Source organism: Mastacembelus armatus, chromosome 14, assembly GCF_900324485.2.
Source record: "Mastacembelus armatus chromosome 14, fMasArm1.2, whole genome shotgun sequence".
Classification (NCBI taxonomy): Eukaryota; Metazoa; Chordata; class Actinopteri; order Synbranchiformes; family Mastacembelidae; genus Mastacembelus; species Mastacembelus armatus.
The window spans coordinates 7,440,058-7,455,967 of record NC_046646.1 but is presented as its reverse complement, the minus strand read 5'-3'; the positions used below and the strand labels follow the sequence as shown (position 1 = coordinate 7,455,967).

The following is a 15,910-nucleotide window of genomic DNA, read 5'->3' as shown; positions in this document are numbered from 1 at the left end:
CCACATCTCTTGGATAGACCTGCATGATTAAGGGAAAGCAGTCCTGTGTGCACGGCATTAGTCAGTTTTCTGAGGTCTATGCACGACCCTGCTGCAAAATTAAAAGTAGCCTATGTAAATGCCACTGAGTGCAGGACGAAGGGAAGAGGGAGCCAGTAGACACAGTCCACACAACAAAGGATCGTTCTTAACTCGTTCTCAGACACAGGGTTATTGAGCTGCTGATGCATACATACTGCTGTTAATTTACAAACTGTCACTACCAGGTGAAAGCATCTCAAAGGGTTATTTTTAATTTCCATTAAAAGAAGCTATAAGCTGTGAAAGTGCATTGACCCCAGGGTTAATGAAACTTCAACATAAACTTAAATAAAAATGTATAAGGTCCACTATCTACTTCCAAACTTAGTCCCTGACATTTTGGTCACTATTTGACAGTGGTAATGTAAACAATGTGACGCATTTAATGTTCTTCCTTGTTTTCATGATCAGGGATTCATTTGTCCTAGTAAAGCAAAACTTAGAATAAATAAAACAGAATATGTTTTTTAAAATCTTATATTTTAATCATTTTTTCGTGTGCATCTGCATCATACAGTATGAGTCAATATAGTGCCATGATGCCCTTTACCTCACCCATGGTGATAAACAGCTCAATACAATATTGAGGTGTTTAAAAGAAGAAAAAATCTGTATGTATGATTTGCTCCTGAAATCCTTCAGCCTGGTGATTTTGCTGCTAAATGTTTCCCTCTTTTATGTGAGTGCACTGCTGACTGCAGGAAGTGCACTCAGTTCTTGGGCCACTTCCAAGCCACACAGATTGTAATTGACGATTTTGAGCAAGTGTTCTACCCAGATCTGGCTTTGTCATGCTCAATATATTACATTTCTTCCATGCAAATCATCCACCCAGGGATTGATCTGATTGATGGTTCAGTGACACATTGCATTCATGTTATCCATTGCTTCTCAATGGCTAACTGTGGCTCCTGTGCAGTCAGTTCCAAGAGCCCTACTGACACCAAGTGGTGTGGAACCTATGGTGCAGTGTTCAGGACCACGGACAGCGTCAGCTCATAAAACGTATCAGTGACTCTGTGACACATGTATCATAATGAACCATATCGTTTATTGCTAATGGCTATTAAATAATTCACCAAGCGTTTTCTTCACTTAAAAACCTGCACAGTTTTTAACATAAAGCTTAGTGCCTGTATTCAGTGCAGAACTGTAGGCTTGAGTGAAGCATCACATAACATTGCTTTATTCTTTAAAACTGCGAGGTCTCACACAATAAGGCAACGTAACACATTGCAGTGGAAGGTATTTTATGTTTAATACACTGCAGCTTGTAAGTCAAACGCTAGTAACAGCTTTTATTGCACATTGATGGGTGTCTGTAGAGCTGTTAATATGGTTAAGATTTTCTTATCATTTTTTTTTATTCCTTACTAAGTCTAAATACAATTTCAATTTACCATGCCAACAGTTTGCTGGCTTTGTTCTGTATGAAAGTGTGATTTTATGAGTAAACATTGGCTTCTTCCTTCGGAGACAAAATTCCTGCCGTTCAGAAAGTGCAGCTGTTTGTAAGCGATGCGATGCCAGTAACATCAGCCTGTGCTGCAGCACAGTCTGTAGAATATGTGAAGCGAAGAGTTTGATTAGCCCAGAGGCTCAGCAGGGGATTCATCTGCTGCCAGCGATCGATAAGCAGCCTGCAAAGCATGCCAATCAGTTTTATTGGTCTCTTCTTGCTTCTGTGTTATTACATGCATCGGCACCTCCAACATAATACCACCTCCACGGTGGTTATGTGAGTCTTTCAATCCAATATGTGGTTATGTGAGTCTGTCAATCCAATATTTCCAGATGGAAATATAACAACAACTGTTGGATTGATTGGCATGAAATTTGCTACATAAGTTTATGTCCCCAGAAGTAATAAATTAGAATAATTTGATTTCTTGACTTTTACTGTAGTGTCAACATTATGTCAGAATTAATTACTCCAATACTTTATGACCAAATATGTGAAAAACATATAGTGTTCTATTTGACTTAGCTTTACATTAGCTAACTAAACTAAGATGGGAAACATTATATATTCATATTAGCATTGTCATTATGAGCATGTTAGCACTTAGCATTTAACTGAAAGCAATGCTGTGCCAAAATACAGCCTCACCCATCATGACTACAGACGCCAACACAGTGCCATCAGCCTTTGTTTTCATCATTTCTCTCCGACCTTCAAACCTCATACTGTATAACACAGATGAATGAGGGATCAAAAGTTAGTGGGAAAATGTAAATTAGTGTAACAAAGGTCTTGTATCTTCAGGTAGATGCTGTGTCCTGTGCTGTTAATGAGCCTCCTCCTAGGCAATGTTTCAAACATTCATATGACCTAATGGGGAAATGTATCATGTAACGCTGTCACAGATGCGTCATGTAATACATCAGTTAGATTAGTACATGTATATAATGACCAAGCCTTTCAAAACCACATACATTGGCTTCCTATTGAGCACACAGGTATTTGAGTATCTTTCATAAATGATGAGGGAGGAGACACCTGATATGATACAAGATGCAGGGACAGATAAAGCCCACAGCAGCCATCTAATGGCACAATAAACTCATTACACAGAATAAGATCTTTTTAGCTACAGAGCAACAGAGAAACTGACTAAGAAACCACAGGATCATCAGGTCATCTGTGCCTACAGAAAAACCACCTGAGCGTAGTGTTCAAAGATTTCCTGTTTGTGCCACCAAACATATTCATGCTACACAATATTTTTGTTTTTAAAGATTAAAACAGTCATGAGGAAGATTAAGGTTAAAGAACGGGGATGAGGGTGTAGAACAAAGCTTATATTTGACTCTGGATAAAAAACAAGCAGCTCCATCAAAGAGGTCTGAGGTTGGTGAGTGTCAGAGGTAGTAATGTCGTTGGGGACAAAGACGAAGGAGCTGAAAGTAACACAGACTGCCTTGTTTATCGGAAAACATCTTTTATTGCAAACAAATATTGTTCAGCGCCTTGGGTAGGGAGTGAATTTGAAAAACACAATAGATACAGATTTTTAATGGCTGCACAATCTGAGTAACTGGTTGTACTTGTGCTAAAAATCTCCATCCTAGCAATTATATGATCATCATTTCAAGAGCAGACTGTTAAATTTTTATGTTGTTTTGACACTAAATGTCATTGTATTATAAACAACTCTTCCCTCCTTCTGTTAAGGAAATGGTATATTTGTCATGACTTTAGTCAAAACATTATGCGTTAATGTTATCCAACATTGGCACTTATATAGGTGTGTTTGTGTTTACCACCAATAATTCTCACCATCAGTATTCACAAATGTGGATCTCAGTGCTTACAGTGCTCAGACTAAACACAACCCAATCACAGTCATTTAATCACAACTTAAGACAAACACCGCCATCTATTTAAAAGTAATGTTTATTTTGCACCAAACAAAAAACTGGTGCAAAAAAATAAAATCCCAGTTACGACATCAGTGACAGTGCATCTCAGTAAAATAGTAATGCTCAACAAAAAAGAGAAAGATCATTTACTACACCAAAAGAATATCAACACCAATAAAAAGCAAAGTTTCTGAAGTAAAAATTCAATGTTCAAACACAACCAATTTTTATCTTTACACAGACAAAGGCAGCAAACATCAAAAAAATAATACAGTGACTAGTAATAACGCTTCATCTGGTACAGAAATATCAGTACAACCAATCCTCCCAAGGCTAATCATGCTTTCACACACACACGCACTCTCTCTCTCTCACACACACACACACACACACACACACACACACACACACACACACACACACACACAAGGTGTTGGTACACACCAGGAGCCAAATTATCTTAATCCCATTACCACAGCATTAAAATCAATTACATGTAATAAATATCGGTGAAAGCCCCTTTAAAGCTGAAATATGTTTAATTGATCAACTGACTGTGCAAGATGTAAAAAAAAAAAAGTTCAATACAAACATAATTACTTCAGGAGATTATTATACCATAAAAACAGTCAAATTTAAATCAATACATGTATCATTTTTTGCTCTTAATCAAGGATAAGTATTTACAAAACAGATCTCATTGGATGGCCTCCAAAGAGCCATTTTAAAGTCATGATTAAGTGTCTCAGTCTGTAAAATATTTAGCAAAGCCATACAATGTTTTAAAACCACTTCTGTAAAAAGACAAGTGACCTCTGTGGTCCAGGTGACAACAAGCTGAGCTCAACATCTAATCAGATTGTATTTGTCGTAGCTGCATATGGTGCTGGTCTGACGGGCCAACAGAAACTGCAAAGCCCTTTTAAAATTCACAAGGCCAAGGAAATGTGCACTCAAAATCACCAAAATTGATTTCACACCAATCTACACTTAGGGTGCATTTAGGAGCATAAAAAATACAATCTGAGTGACATTTCCTTAAAAAGACCAAGACACCAAAATATAGAAAAACATTCTTTATCAGCACAACAAATCAGCATGCTAGACGTTTTCAGACCGGCACAATAATGCAAGTAATTTACAGCAAGTGTGACAATAAAATCAGAGTGTGTATCATGACTGCATCTATGCCTTCATCTCTTTTTACAGGTGCTACTGTTGGACACGTGCTTAGTACTGTGACCACTTCAAGTCAAACTAATTATGAGAGCCACCTATCAAAGCATGTGTTCCACATGTTGTTCAGTGGGATCTGTGGCGTTGGTAGTGTACTGATGGTGCAACTACTCTGCAAAGACGTTTGGACTGAAGCTCTAGACCCAGTCAAATCTATATCAAATAGAGAAGATTTCCACTGTGCTGTTATTCATCCTATGTGATCTCCTATACACATCACAAGCATCCCCCCTTGCACTCTGTCTTTCAGAAATTTGCTTTTTTGACAATTTGATCATTCGCATTCTCTGCAGAAAGTGTAAACTTTAAGGATTCTGTGTGAACTAAGGATTCTGTGTGACCTAAAGAAATTTTAAAAAGTAGATTTAAACAAAACTGCTATCTTTACATAACACAGTGCCTACTTAGGCACAACACTTGTGGCCAAACCTTTACTTCTTTCTGCCAATCATTTCCATGTGTGAAAGTGAAAAATACCACAATCAAATGATTAGGTCTACCTGGAAAAACTGTTCATTTGCTATGTGCAAATCCATGGGTATTCACCATAGCCCAAATAAAAGACTCACTGCTTTGCTGTAGATATGGCTTCTGTTCAATTATGGCTCCTTTTTCCCTTTATCCCTATATAGGCACAGTTTCTTACCTTAGTGTGTGATGTCACCAAATTATGGTGAGTGAATACTGAATAAGTACTATTTTTAGAAATACCTCAGATTTCATTATATCCTGCCTAATTAGATTTCTACCATCTTCATTCCCACCCGCTCAAGGAAAATACATGTTTGGTTTTGGGTAGAATATAACATGATGAATGAAGATGTTCTGCAGTTAAAAAGTGGAATTCAATTTTGTATTGAATCTACACCAGTCTTTTGGTTTTTCAGTATGTGTTTTTTTTTTTTTTTTTTTTGGAACTGGGTGGCAATTCCCACTGGAGGGCTTCATGTTGCTGTATAAACACATACCACTTCAGTATTCTTTCTCTCTCCCATGCCGTTCAGGCTAGCTCTGCTTTGGGGCCACAGTTTGCTTTGGCTGTGTTTTGGAAACTGTTGCAGAAGCAGAGGAGGAAGTGGAAGAAGAGGAGGAGGAAGAGGATGAACTCCATCGGGTCTCTACACCGGTGCTTGTCATCTTTAGCTTCCGTCGTTTTGCAAGGGGAGCATTGTCGACGCTTTTCAAAAAGAAGCCCTCTCTCTTGCCCCGGTTGAAAGCCTGGTGGGGGAGGAAAACAACACAAGAAACAGGAATGACAATAAGTTGAAACACACTGAGTACATGAACCTCACATCTATTTTAAAAGCTCTAAGAAGGTTTGTTCGAAGTGCTATTACCTTGTATGTAGCATTGACATAAGTGCGGACAGTAGGCCCACTGGACTCTAAAACATCTGGAGTACACAAAGGCGTGGTGGACATGGATGCCCCACCCTGTAGCCAGCTGTTCTCTTTCAGATCAGAGAGTTTCAGACGCCTCTCTGGATCCACTGTCAGTAGGCCTTGAGTCACAAAGTGAGCAAATAAAACAGGAAAAAGGACACAAACCAGAAAATAAGTGGGGACGTGGAAAAATGTTTCTAAGTTTTCAAAAACAGTGGGATGCCCATAAATCATTACATCATTACACAGTGTGGTCCTTTAACAAAAACTAACATGTCAGTTAAACTAAAGCACATCCCACACCTTTAACAAGTTCTTTGGCATCCTCCGATACACCTTTCCAAGCCTCCCCATCCAGTGAGAAGTCTCCTTCTTTTATTTTTTGCATGATGTCAGCAGCAAATGATGAGGTCATCCCACGCTGCTCACTCTGAAACGGCACCTGGCCTGACAGCATGGTGTACTGATGTAAACACACACACACACACACACACATGCACGCACACACACGCACGCGCGCGCACACACACACACACAGTTATTAATACTTCAGACAGCGTAAAAGATGTGACTGAACGAACTGCTTTAAGCTGGAATTACCAGGATGACCCCAAGACTCCAGAGGTCACAGGCTTTGTCATATCCTGCACTCTCGAAGAGTTCAGGTGCAGCGTACTGCAGCGTGAAGCAGGGAGTCTGGAGGGGGGCGCTCCCTGCAGGGCACAGCCGGGCAAATCCAAAATCTATTACTTTCAGCATGGAGTCCTCTCCTTCATCTGCAAACAGCACGTTCTGTAACATAAACAACATCTATCATCACCCTTTTCTGTTTTTTTACACTCAGGATTCAATTTTCCTGCCAGAGCAAGGACTACCACTAGTAAGTACTATTACTTTTATTAATTACTCCAAGTAGGTATGTTCCTGAGTGTGATATATGCTGTGCATAGGTTGGAATAAAAGGCAAACAGATTCAAATGACACAATACAGATAAATTGTGGATATTTTGATGAAAATGTGATAAGATGCCAGTGGACAAGAGCTATGTCCCATCACTCATCTGACCATGCTTCATGATGCTGACTCTGACAACAAGCACCAACTCAATACTTAGGAAGAAGTGTGCAAAAACTGTGTTATAACGTAGATAAACAGTTCTGACCAAACTCTCTCTCCAACAAGTGAAGTGTTTATATAGGCCCCAGAAATAAAAGTGTTTTGCGATTAAGACAAGCATCTCAGTAAAACACTGTGCAGAACTATAAGTCAATGGGTGATTCTTGCCTGTCATTCACAGCTGCTTTCCACTATATGAAACCCTTCTCCTTCAGTTAATTAACTCCCACAGTGATCTGTATTTAGCAGGATACATTTGTGATAAATCTGCAGCCTTCATTTTGAAAAGTGCACCACTGAGACATTATACACCGCTGTCCAACTTTACTCAATAATAATTTCACACACCATGTCTTCTTTCCTACCTGCAAATGTTTAATTTTTTATTTGTACTGTAATTCTAATTGGAATGTGACATTACAGAATTTGAACTGTAATAGACTCATATGTGCTCCAGCAGATCCCTGTGACCCTGGTTAAGAAATAAGCGGGTATAGATAATGGATGGATGGCCTCATATGTGTCATTTCGTTGAGTAGTCACTAGCGTTAGATGATTTAACTGAAGATAATATCATACCACTGGAAAAGGTAAAAACAAATGAAAAAAGAAAAAGAAAGAGGTATACTACAGATTTCAAAGTGCAGGTAGTAAAGTCTGCAGCTTAAACAAAGTTTGGACTGAGTGTTGGCATTCAATCCACCTGAGAGAGGAGGAGGACACGCCACTTCACCTTCCCCCCAATGTTGGCACAGTTGTTTAATTTTACTTGACATGGATGAATGAATTTTATAATGCACATCTGCTTGTTGTTCTGCCTAGCTTATGTTCTTCATAGGCTAATTTGGACTATAATTAGTATAATTAGAAATGTAACTTATACACCTAAGCAAGTTTTTTTCTGTTCAACAAGAACATTTTTTCCTAATACTCCAGTGCAACTTATAGTCCAGAAAATACAGCAATTCTTTTTTTTTATGAAAACAGCACACCTGTGCACAAGATGCAGCTTGAGGTAAATGTGTTATTGAAGTGAAGGATTCTGTATATTTTCGGGAGGTACACATATAGCCCACCTCTGGTTTGAGGTCCCTGTGCACGACTCCTGCCTCGTGCATGAAGCTGACTGCCGAGACCAGGCTCTGTAACAGCTGACTGGCCTCTGCCTCACCAAAGAGTTTCTTCCTCTTGATCCTTTCCAGCAACTCTCCACCTCGCAGAAGCTCCATCACTAAATATGTGTGGTACTAATAGAGGGTGAAAACACAAGGGTTTATAGGACTACACAGTTGTTGTGCATGGCTTAATATACTACTTTGTTTTACTACTTGTATTCATGATGTGTCGTAATTGAATTTCATTGTACCTGATCAGTATATACTTCATGCAGCTGGACAATGTTGGGGTGAGTCTCACATTGCCTCAAAGCAGCAATCTCTCTCTGAGTGTTTGCCTCCATTCTAACACAGAAGAAACATCCAACATTAAAAAGGATGTTCTGCGAGTTAGACCATCAGATGACGCAGTGACACAGTCAAACACACAAACACACTGTAGCAGCATCACATCTTTACTCACCGGCGGCTCACGATCTTCACTGCATACTCATGACCACTTTGCTTGTGTCTGCATTTCCTGCACACGGAGAAACTACCCTCGCCTAGGGGTGGCCCATTTAGATACAGCTCATAGTGCTGAAAAAACTGTGATTCCTGAACAAAGAATGGGTGGTGTGAGTCACTGAGTTTTTATTGTCTAAGTCATGATAAAATTTTATAAAAATGCTGTTAAATTAGGTCAGCCAAATCTGGTTAATGACCTTGGCTAAATAAACTAAACTGTCTTCCTTCCTGCATGTCCTGATGTATGTCCAGATACTGGCACATGAGACACTTCATATTGGAGAGGCAGTCTTGGAAATCATTGTAAGAATAACCCTCCGCCATAAAGTAAACAACTTTTGCATAAGTCACTTTAAACCCCAACCAAAAGCAGCCTTATAAACCAACATCCTCTGGGTTAAGATCCGTACCTCCAACATTGCACTGCGTTGGACTGAGGCTGACCCTGGTCGGTCAGCACCAATCTGGGATTCTACAAAGTCTCCCATGACCGCATTCTTATTGAACAAGATGGAGGGAGCAATAAAGGAATAACCCTAAAAAAAAAAAAACAAGAAGAGTTGTTCTGTGTAATATGAGGAAATAGATTAGACCAGTCTATGGTCTGAGGTAGAGGGAAAGTGTATTAATAGGAAAAACATTTTGATGTTACTTCATTTTTATAAAGGTCAAGGGTGCGGAAGCAAGGACTGACCTGGAATAGCCGGTCAGTGCTTGGGGGCGTGCTTGCTGGAGAGTAGACGGGCTCCATCCCGGTGAACTCCTCAGCAAAGTTCCCCACATCAAGTTCACTCTTCAGCTCTGGCTTGAATGGACTTTGCACCTTCTTCTGTGCTAAGTCAGCCCAGTTCAGTCCCTGTTACAGGAAACACAAAGCAGATGGAAAGCGTTATGGATGAATAAAAATAACAACAGGACAAGTGACATATCTGAGTCAATGATAGCTAAGGACCTTGAAGAAGGAATGTGCCTTGATGTCTTCAGCTCCTCGTGGTCCAGAGCCCAGCCGCTTGTGAGGATCTTTTACCAACAACTTTCTTAGCAGGTCCTGGGCAGTTGGTCGAATTATAGAGGGGAACGGTGGATCACAGTGCAAAATACGTCTGAGTGAAGAAGTATAGAGAAGATGGAGAAGGAAATACAAAACTCCAATAAGGACGATTTATAGAACACTTTATAGCAATGGACTCAAAAGCACTTACTTTGACACCTCGCTCTGGGAGTTCCTCTCTCCCTCCAAGGTAAAAGGAGACGCTCCTGTCAGCAGCTCAAACATCAGGATCCCAAGACTCCACCAATCAACAGACTGCAGGAGGAGATAAGTTCAGAAACATTACATGACACTGAAATTGATAGTGAACATTCATAATTTTTTTTTTCTTAAATATGGTGCATCTGCCCATACACTGATGAAAGCACATTAGTTACTCAAAGTCAAGAAGCTTACAGCACTTAGTGTTTAACTTCAAGCTAAATGTTCAAGTCATAAGAAAGCTCCTTGTCATGCTGAAACACCCAAAAATATGGGATATAGAATTACTACATCACTTTACAGCTCCTAGTACATTACACTCCTGTAATCTTTAATATTACTAAAATTATCAGAACACTCAACACAACTCCTTGTTGTTTACTTTGCCATGGCCTGCTTTCCCCCTGATGATTTCAGGTGCCATGTACTCAATGGTGCCACAAAAAGAGTAGGTCCTTTCCTTCTGTAATGAGGAGAAACGGGAGATAAAGTATATTCATAAGTACAAATCTTATATGACCAAAATATTGCTATGATTTCAGGAACAAAGAACATACATTAAATGTATCACTGAAATAGACACATTTTTATCTCGTCTTGTTTAAACGTACCTCTTCCTCTAGAAACTCTTTACTGAGCCCAAAATCTGTCAATACCACGTGGCCTTCGCTGTCTAGAAGAATGTTTTCCAATTTGATATCTCTGTACACGATCCCAAGCTGTATAAAAACATGGTGAAAAATTGTCACATTCATGGTAAGTGCGGATGTTATGCACTATACACATAGTAAACATTTTCATAAACAAAGAGAGAAATGTGCTGTTGTCTACTGGTTATTTCCAGTTATCAAAGCAATTCAAAGCCTATTTAGTAATTCTAATCTTCTGTAGCTCTAATCCCTAACAAAAAAAGACAGACGGCAACACAAACTGAAGCACAACCCTTAACTGCAACAATACCACAGGAAATGAGAATACTTCTCACAAAGGTGCTGTTCCTTTGATTGTTTTATTTGATGCTGTCCAAAGGAAAATTGTGATTTTCAGCCTATTTGGACAGTTTATGTAAATTTTCTCCAAGCTGCAAGAATCTGCGACTAAAACAGGGTTTCCAGAAGAAAAGCTTTTCTTTAATGTACAGTGAATATGGTTGACCTGCACTGACAGATGCCTTATAGAATCACTGCTCACCTCTGGTGTGTATGCAATATGAAAATATAAAATGTGCACATTCTACCCTGCTTCCATACAACACACATCATGTAAGAATACAAGGATCTTTCAGTGCTGTAGTTGCAGTTCCGAATAAAATCAACAGCTACAGATAATTGTGAAACATTATTAGGTAACCACTAAGCAATGTTAGTGTGCTAAGAGAGTATTTCAGGCAGTAAAGTTAAAGCCCAGATGGGGGTTCCTCTTCAGGACCAAATGACAGACAAGGTTCCTGGTTATCTAAAGAAGGGAGCTGGTAGCAACTAAATCAGAGATAAAAGGTGTAAACGTCTTTCCACTTTATAAGGCGACATGTTAATTCGATCTCTTTAAGCTGGCTTTGTCTTCCTTCCTCCACCTAAAGTTCAGATATTAATAAATGTGGCTTTAAGTTATAGAGCAACACTCACTTTGTGCAGGTGCTCCAGAGCCAGGATTATTTCCCCAATATAAATCCGCACAGCATCCTCAGGAAAGTGATCCCGCTGGTACAAATGAGTGAACATTTCCCCACCGCTCACATAGTCTGTAGTCACATACACAAGATAGAGCTTAGATAGACATATTACAAAAATAACACAAACACACATCGTGCACAAATGGCCAACAGACCAACATACATTTTTAGAAACATAAAGAGGAAATCGACTCAGCTCTTCAAGAATGAAGAGACAGGAAGTTTCCATGTTGGGTACTTAGGTCCCACCACTTACCCAGGATTAGGTGTAGTTTGCTCTGCGTCTGGAAGGCATAGTGCAGCGTCACAAGGAAGGGAGACTGGCGGATGTGCTCCAGCACCTGCCTCTCAGTCCTAGTATGTTCTGTTGTCTTTGCTTTTTGGACAATTGCTGCTTTCTTTAATACCTACAATAGTAGTTAAATAAACAGAATTAAAATTTAAATATCCTGAATGGAGTTCATTCTAAAGATGAGATGAAGTAAAGTACTACACACATAAACTAACAGTCTTACCTTCATAGCATATAGCTGGCCCACATCATGACCACTGTTCTTCCTGACTAAAAACACTTTTCCATATGCTAGACAAAGACAAACAAATATTTCCTCATTTGAGTCATTCAAATACTGCTAATAGGAAGACAATCAAAAATATCAGGGAACAAACACCAACAGAATTATGCCCTAATGTAGACTGGGCACACTGAAAAACAGGTGCAAAAATTATTCCAGTGTCTGAAAATCAACAGAATATATGTAAAAACCACCCTGCACACAACATTTAATCAGAAGTTGTTGCGTTAATAGAAACAGCTTTTAGGATCTCACACAGGTAGTGAAAATGGATTAGATTAGACAGAATAATTCCAGCATGAAACCCTCTTTTTGAAACATTCAGATGATACTCATGCTGCCTTGACCTGAAACTTTCAAATCAGAAAATTAATGTAAACAAATGTTTTACTTAGAAATCCCAATAATTATGCAATCAATCAATGAACTTAATCAATTCAAAATATATTAACCAACTATGCAGAATAAGAGGACGACATAGATGGAAGAAAATGTGTTGCAGTTTGGTGTAGTACCTAGCTGCTCCACAAGATGGTGCCTCTTACTGTTTAATGTGATAATTACACATTTGCTGAAGGCTTATGAAGGCCACTCAAAATACAATAAATGAACCTCTTTGCCATCAAAAAAAAAAACAGACAGCAGTGCAGCCTTCTGTGTTCACTGTGGACATCAATTTGATGAATGCTGCAGCTTAAGTTATGAAACCTGGAGAGAGTCTGGCAGCTATCTGGTTTTAGCTAGATATCTGCGGTTTGTTCAGGACACACAGTACTCTGATTCAACATGTTTCAACATAATCAGCACAAAACTGATGAACAGTAGAAGTGACACCACCCTGTTCTGAGTGTAGTTATATTTCACCGGCGGCAGTAAATGTTGACTGATTTTTTTGGACTAAAAGTTGCTGCGACAGCATTTGTGCATCTGCATGACATCTGTCCCAGGTGAGCAGGTGCTTCCAACATCTGCATCAATTTGAAGGCTATAGCACTTTTGATTAATGAAAATGGGTCAGGCTGTATTTTAATGGTTGGCTACATTCCCCATGTTTAGTCTGATCTACTATAAAGTCTCCACTGAATCCTGGAAGTTGTACAGCACTATCTGCTGTGTTTAATCTGTGAATAGCAACAGATGTCAATGGAAGCTCCACAGTTTAAAACAAAGTCATTATTTTGTGTTGTTTAAATTCTAACTCACTTCACTAGGTATTTAAATGATGTGTTCTTCCAATTCCTAATTTACTTGAATTTTGCTGCCAACATAGATCACATCAGTAGTTAAACAGCTTCATTAAAGAGAAAGAGCACTGCATCATTGTTAATGTGATGGACTATCGATTAGGGAAACTTAAGGGCCACTTTCTCTTTATATGCTATGAACATCAATTAGAAACACAATGCTGTCAAAATATTTAACCATCTTGATAATGCATCCTGTCTGCTTAGTTTATACCTCATAATGACCTTCACTCAAACTGACTTCATATTTGACAGATGCATCATATATTTCATGAACCATGTAGACACTTACCTCCAGTGCCTAAAACTTTGAGCAGCTCAAAGTTCTCCATCCCAACCCTCTCAGTGTGTCCTGTCAAGTTCGCTAGTGACAGAAAGAAAACACATCAATTTAAACATTCAGTATACATACGTGCATTTTTTTGTGTTAAAAAAGGACAGACACATTTCAGAAATGCACATCGCTTAAAATATGCTCAGATCTGCGACGAACCTGAAATTTTCATCCCTGCACAGGAATATACCACAACAGTTCTCTGTGTAATGTGATTTTGTGTAGGTTTTCTTTATAAATTTACACTAGCTATAAATTATATTAAAGGATTAAGTATCCCTAAACAAACTACAAGGCAACAACAAATCTGGACCAAGTGATCCAACTTAAATGAGAGTAAACACATCATAACCACAAGCCTACTGTAGATTCCTCATTTAACAAAAGGATTATGCACTTTAGCTTACGCTGTATATATATTTCTTGTTTTAGTTTTACACACTATAATTCCAAAGTAATTAGAAACACCACTTCATATTATTACATTCACCGCTCCAACAGCAACAACACAAAATCCTCCAGTGATTTTGGCAACATTTCTTTCTGAAATTACTGCACATACCCATAGAAAACCTGAAAGGTTGTGGGTGATTAAGATATTTGCAAATGAGTTGCTTGAGTTTATACAAAAGACCATCAAGTCAATGAGCTAGAAAAGATAAAACAGTTTCACACCACATACACACACCTGCTAGAAACTTTTTATTAGAGATATTACTTTGTGTGTAAAAAAACAAAAGTAAAAGGGGTTAATATTATTTTTTACACTTTATAAAGAAGCAAACACTAGACAAATATTAAAAAGGGTGAATTCCAAAACCGCATTAGCAAAACTAAGCATCATAAATTAGCAGATGGTAATATTTAATTCAGCAGATTTGAACCACCACATCTGGCAAGGCTTCAACGATTAGAAATAAATGATTTATAGATGATGTGGTAATTACATGATGGAAATAAATATGTACAAATGTTTCTAGCTTCCGATTACGCGATGCGTGACTACAAGCAGCACCGTACAGTTGACTTACCATTGGTGATCTGATGCTTGACTGTGCAGGCCTTTTCATTTGTCTTTGCATCGGAGTCATCACTACTATCTGATGCGTCCCCAGGCATAACTTCAGAAAAATAGACAACAGCCTATACAGACTGTTTTAGATGCAGTGGGTAGGCAAATTGCTCGGTACTTACGAGATGTTACACTAAAAGCTTAGTAATAAAAAAAAAACCATCTATTTTAGCTGCATTAAGAATACAAGGATTATCGGTCTGACCGGACAGCTGTGTTTTCTAGACAATAACGCTGCCCTAACGTTAATCCCCATCCTGGGGTTTGGCATTGTTTACCTCGTGTGATTAATCACAAAACAGACGTATCTATACAGGCTCCAGGTGCTCACTGTTGTGTGCTTTATTTCTCTTTTAGCTGAAAGAAAATATCTTGAAACGATCGTAACTGTGTAGCTCAGTTACAGTGAAGTGTCAACACAGTTTAAGTGACCACCGTTAGCATTAGCTGCGGAGCACCAACGTTATTCATACTCATATTTGGGCTGATGTGACCGAGTAACAACATTAACGCCAGCTAAACGTGAATGACCAGTAGATAATGCGTTGTTAGTCGGTGTGTAAACAGCTGTAACGTTAGTTAGTTTGCGACGGCAACAATACATGTTATCTAGCTAACCGGTATGATAGTGGTACATCTGCAGACTAGCGGCTAACGCTAGCTACACGTCAAAGTTTGAACGCTGCTAAACGCTAAATTATAGTTAGCAGTGGTAACTAGCCTCTTCAGACAGCAGCTATCAGACCATGTTGGAAAAGGGCAGTTTAGGTAGTTCCTTATCTTCTTAGCTCCCACTACAGTCGAGTTAATGATTCGTCCATGATGAAAATATTTACACCCCACTTTGTATTTTTGTCAGCAGCTAGCTAACTGCTAACCAGGATGCTTTCCACACAACCTGGGCGACGGTCAGTCACGTGAGCCCTCTGAGGGGGCGGGCGACGTTGCCCGAGACCTGGT

General features: G+C 39.0%; 1 protein-coding gene across 1 annotated transcript; it reads right to left on the bottom strand.

Moving 5' to 3' along the window:
* Positions 1-3,460: 3,460 nt before the first annotated feature.
* Positions 3,461-15,852, bottom strand: rps6ka4 (ribosomal protein S6 kinase, polypeptide 4). The gene is made up of 18 exons (XM_026328105.1): positions 14,910-15,852; positions 13,837-13,908; positions 12,241-12,308; positions 11,982-12,132; positions 11,679-11,794; positions 10,665-10,772; positions 10,436-10,516; positions 10,004-10,107; positions 9,754-9,904; positions 9,496-9,657; positions 9,212-9,337; positions 8,758-8,891; positions 8,546-8,639; positions 8,256-8,426; positions 6,663-6,854; positions 6,366-6,525; positions 6,018-6,181; positions 3,461-5,898 (listed from the first exon to the last, which is right to left on the bottom strand). Exons 1-18 carry the CDS (start codon positions 14,995-14,997, stop codon positions 5,686-5,688), a joined length of 2,355 nt encoding a protein of 784 aa, XP_026183890.1. The 5' UTR covers positions 14,998-15,852; the 3' UTR covers positions 3,461-5,685.
* Positions 15,853-15,910: the final 58 nt, after the last annotated feature.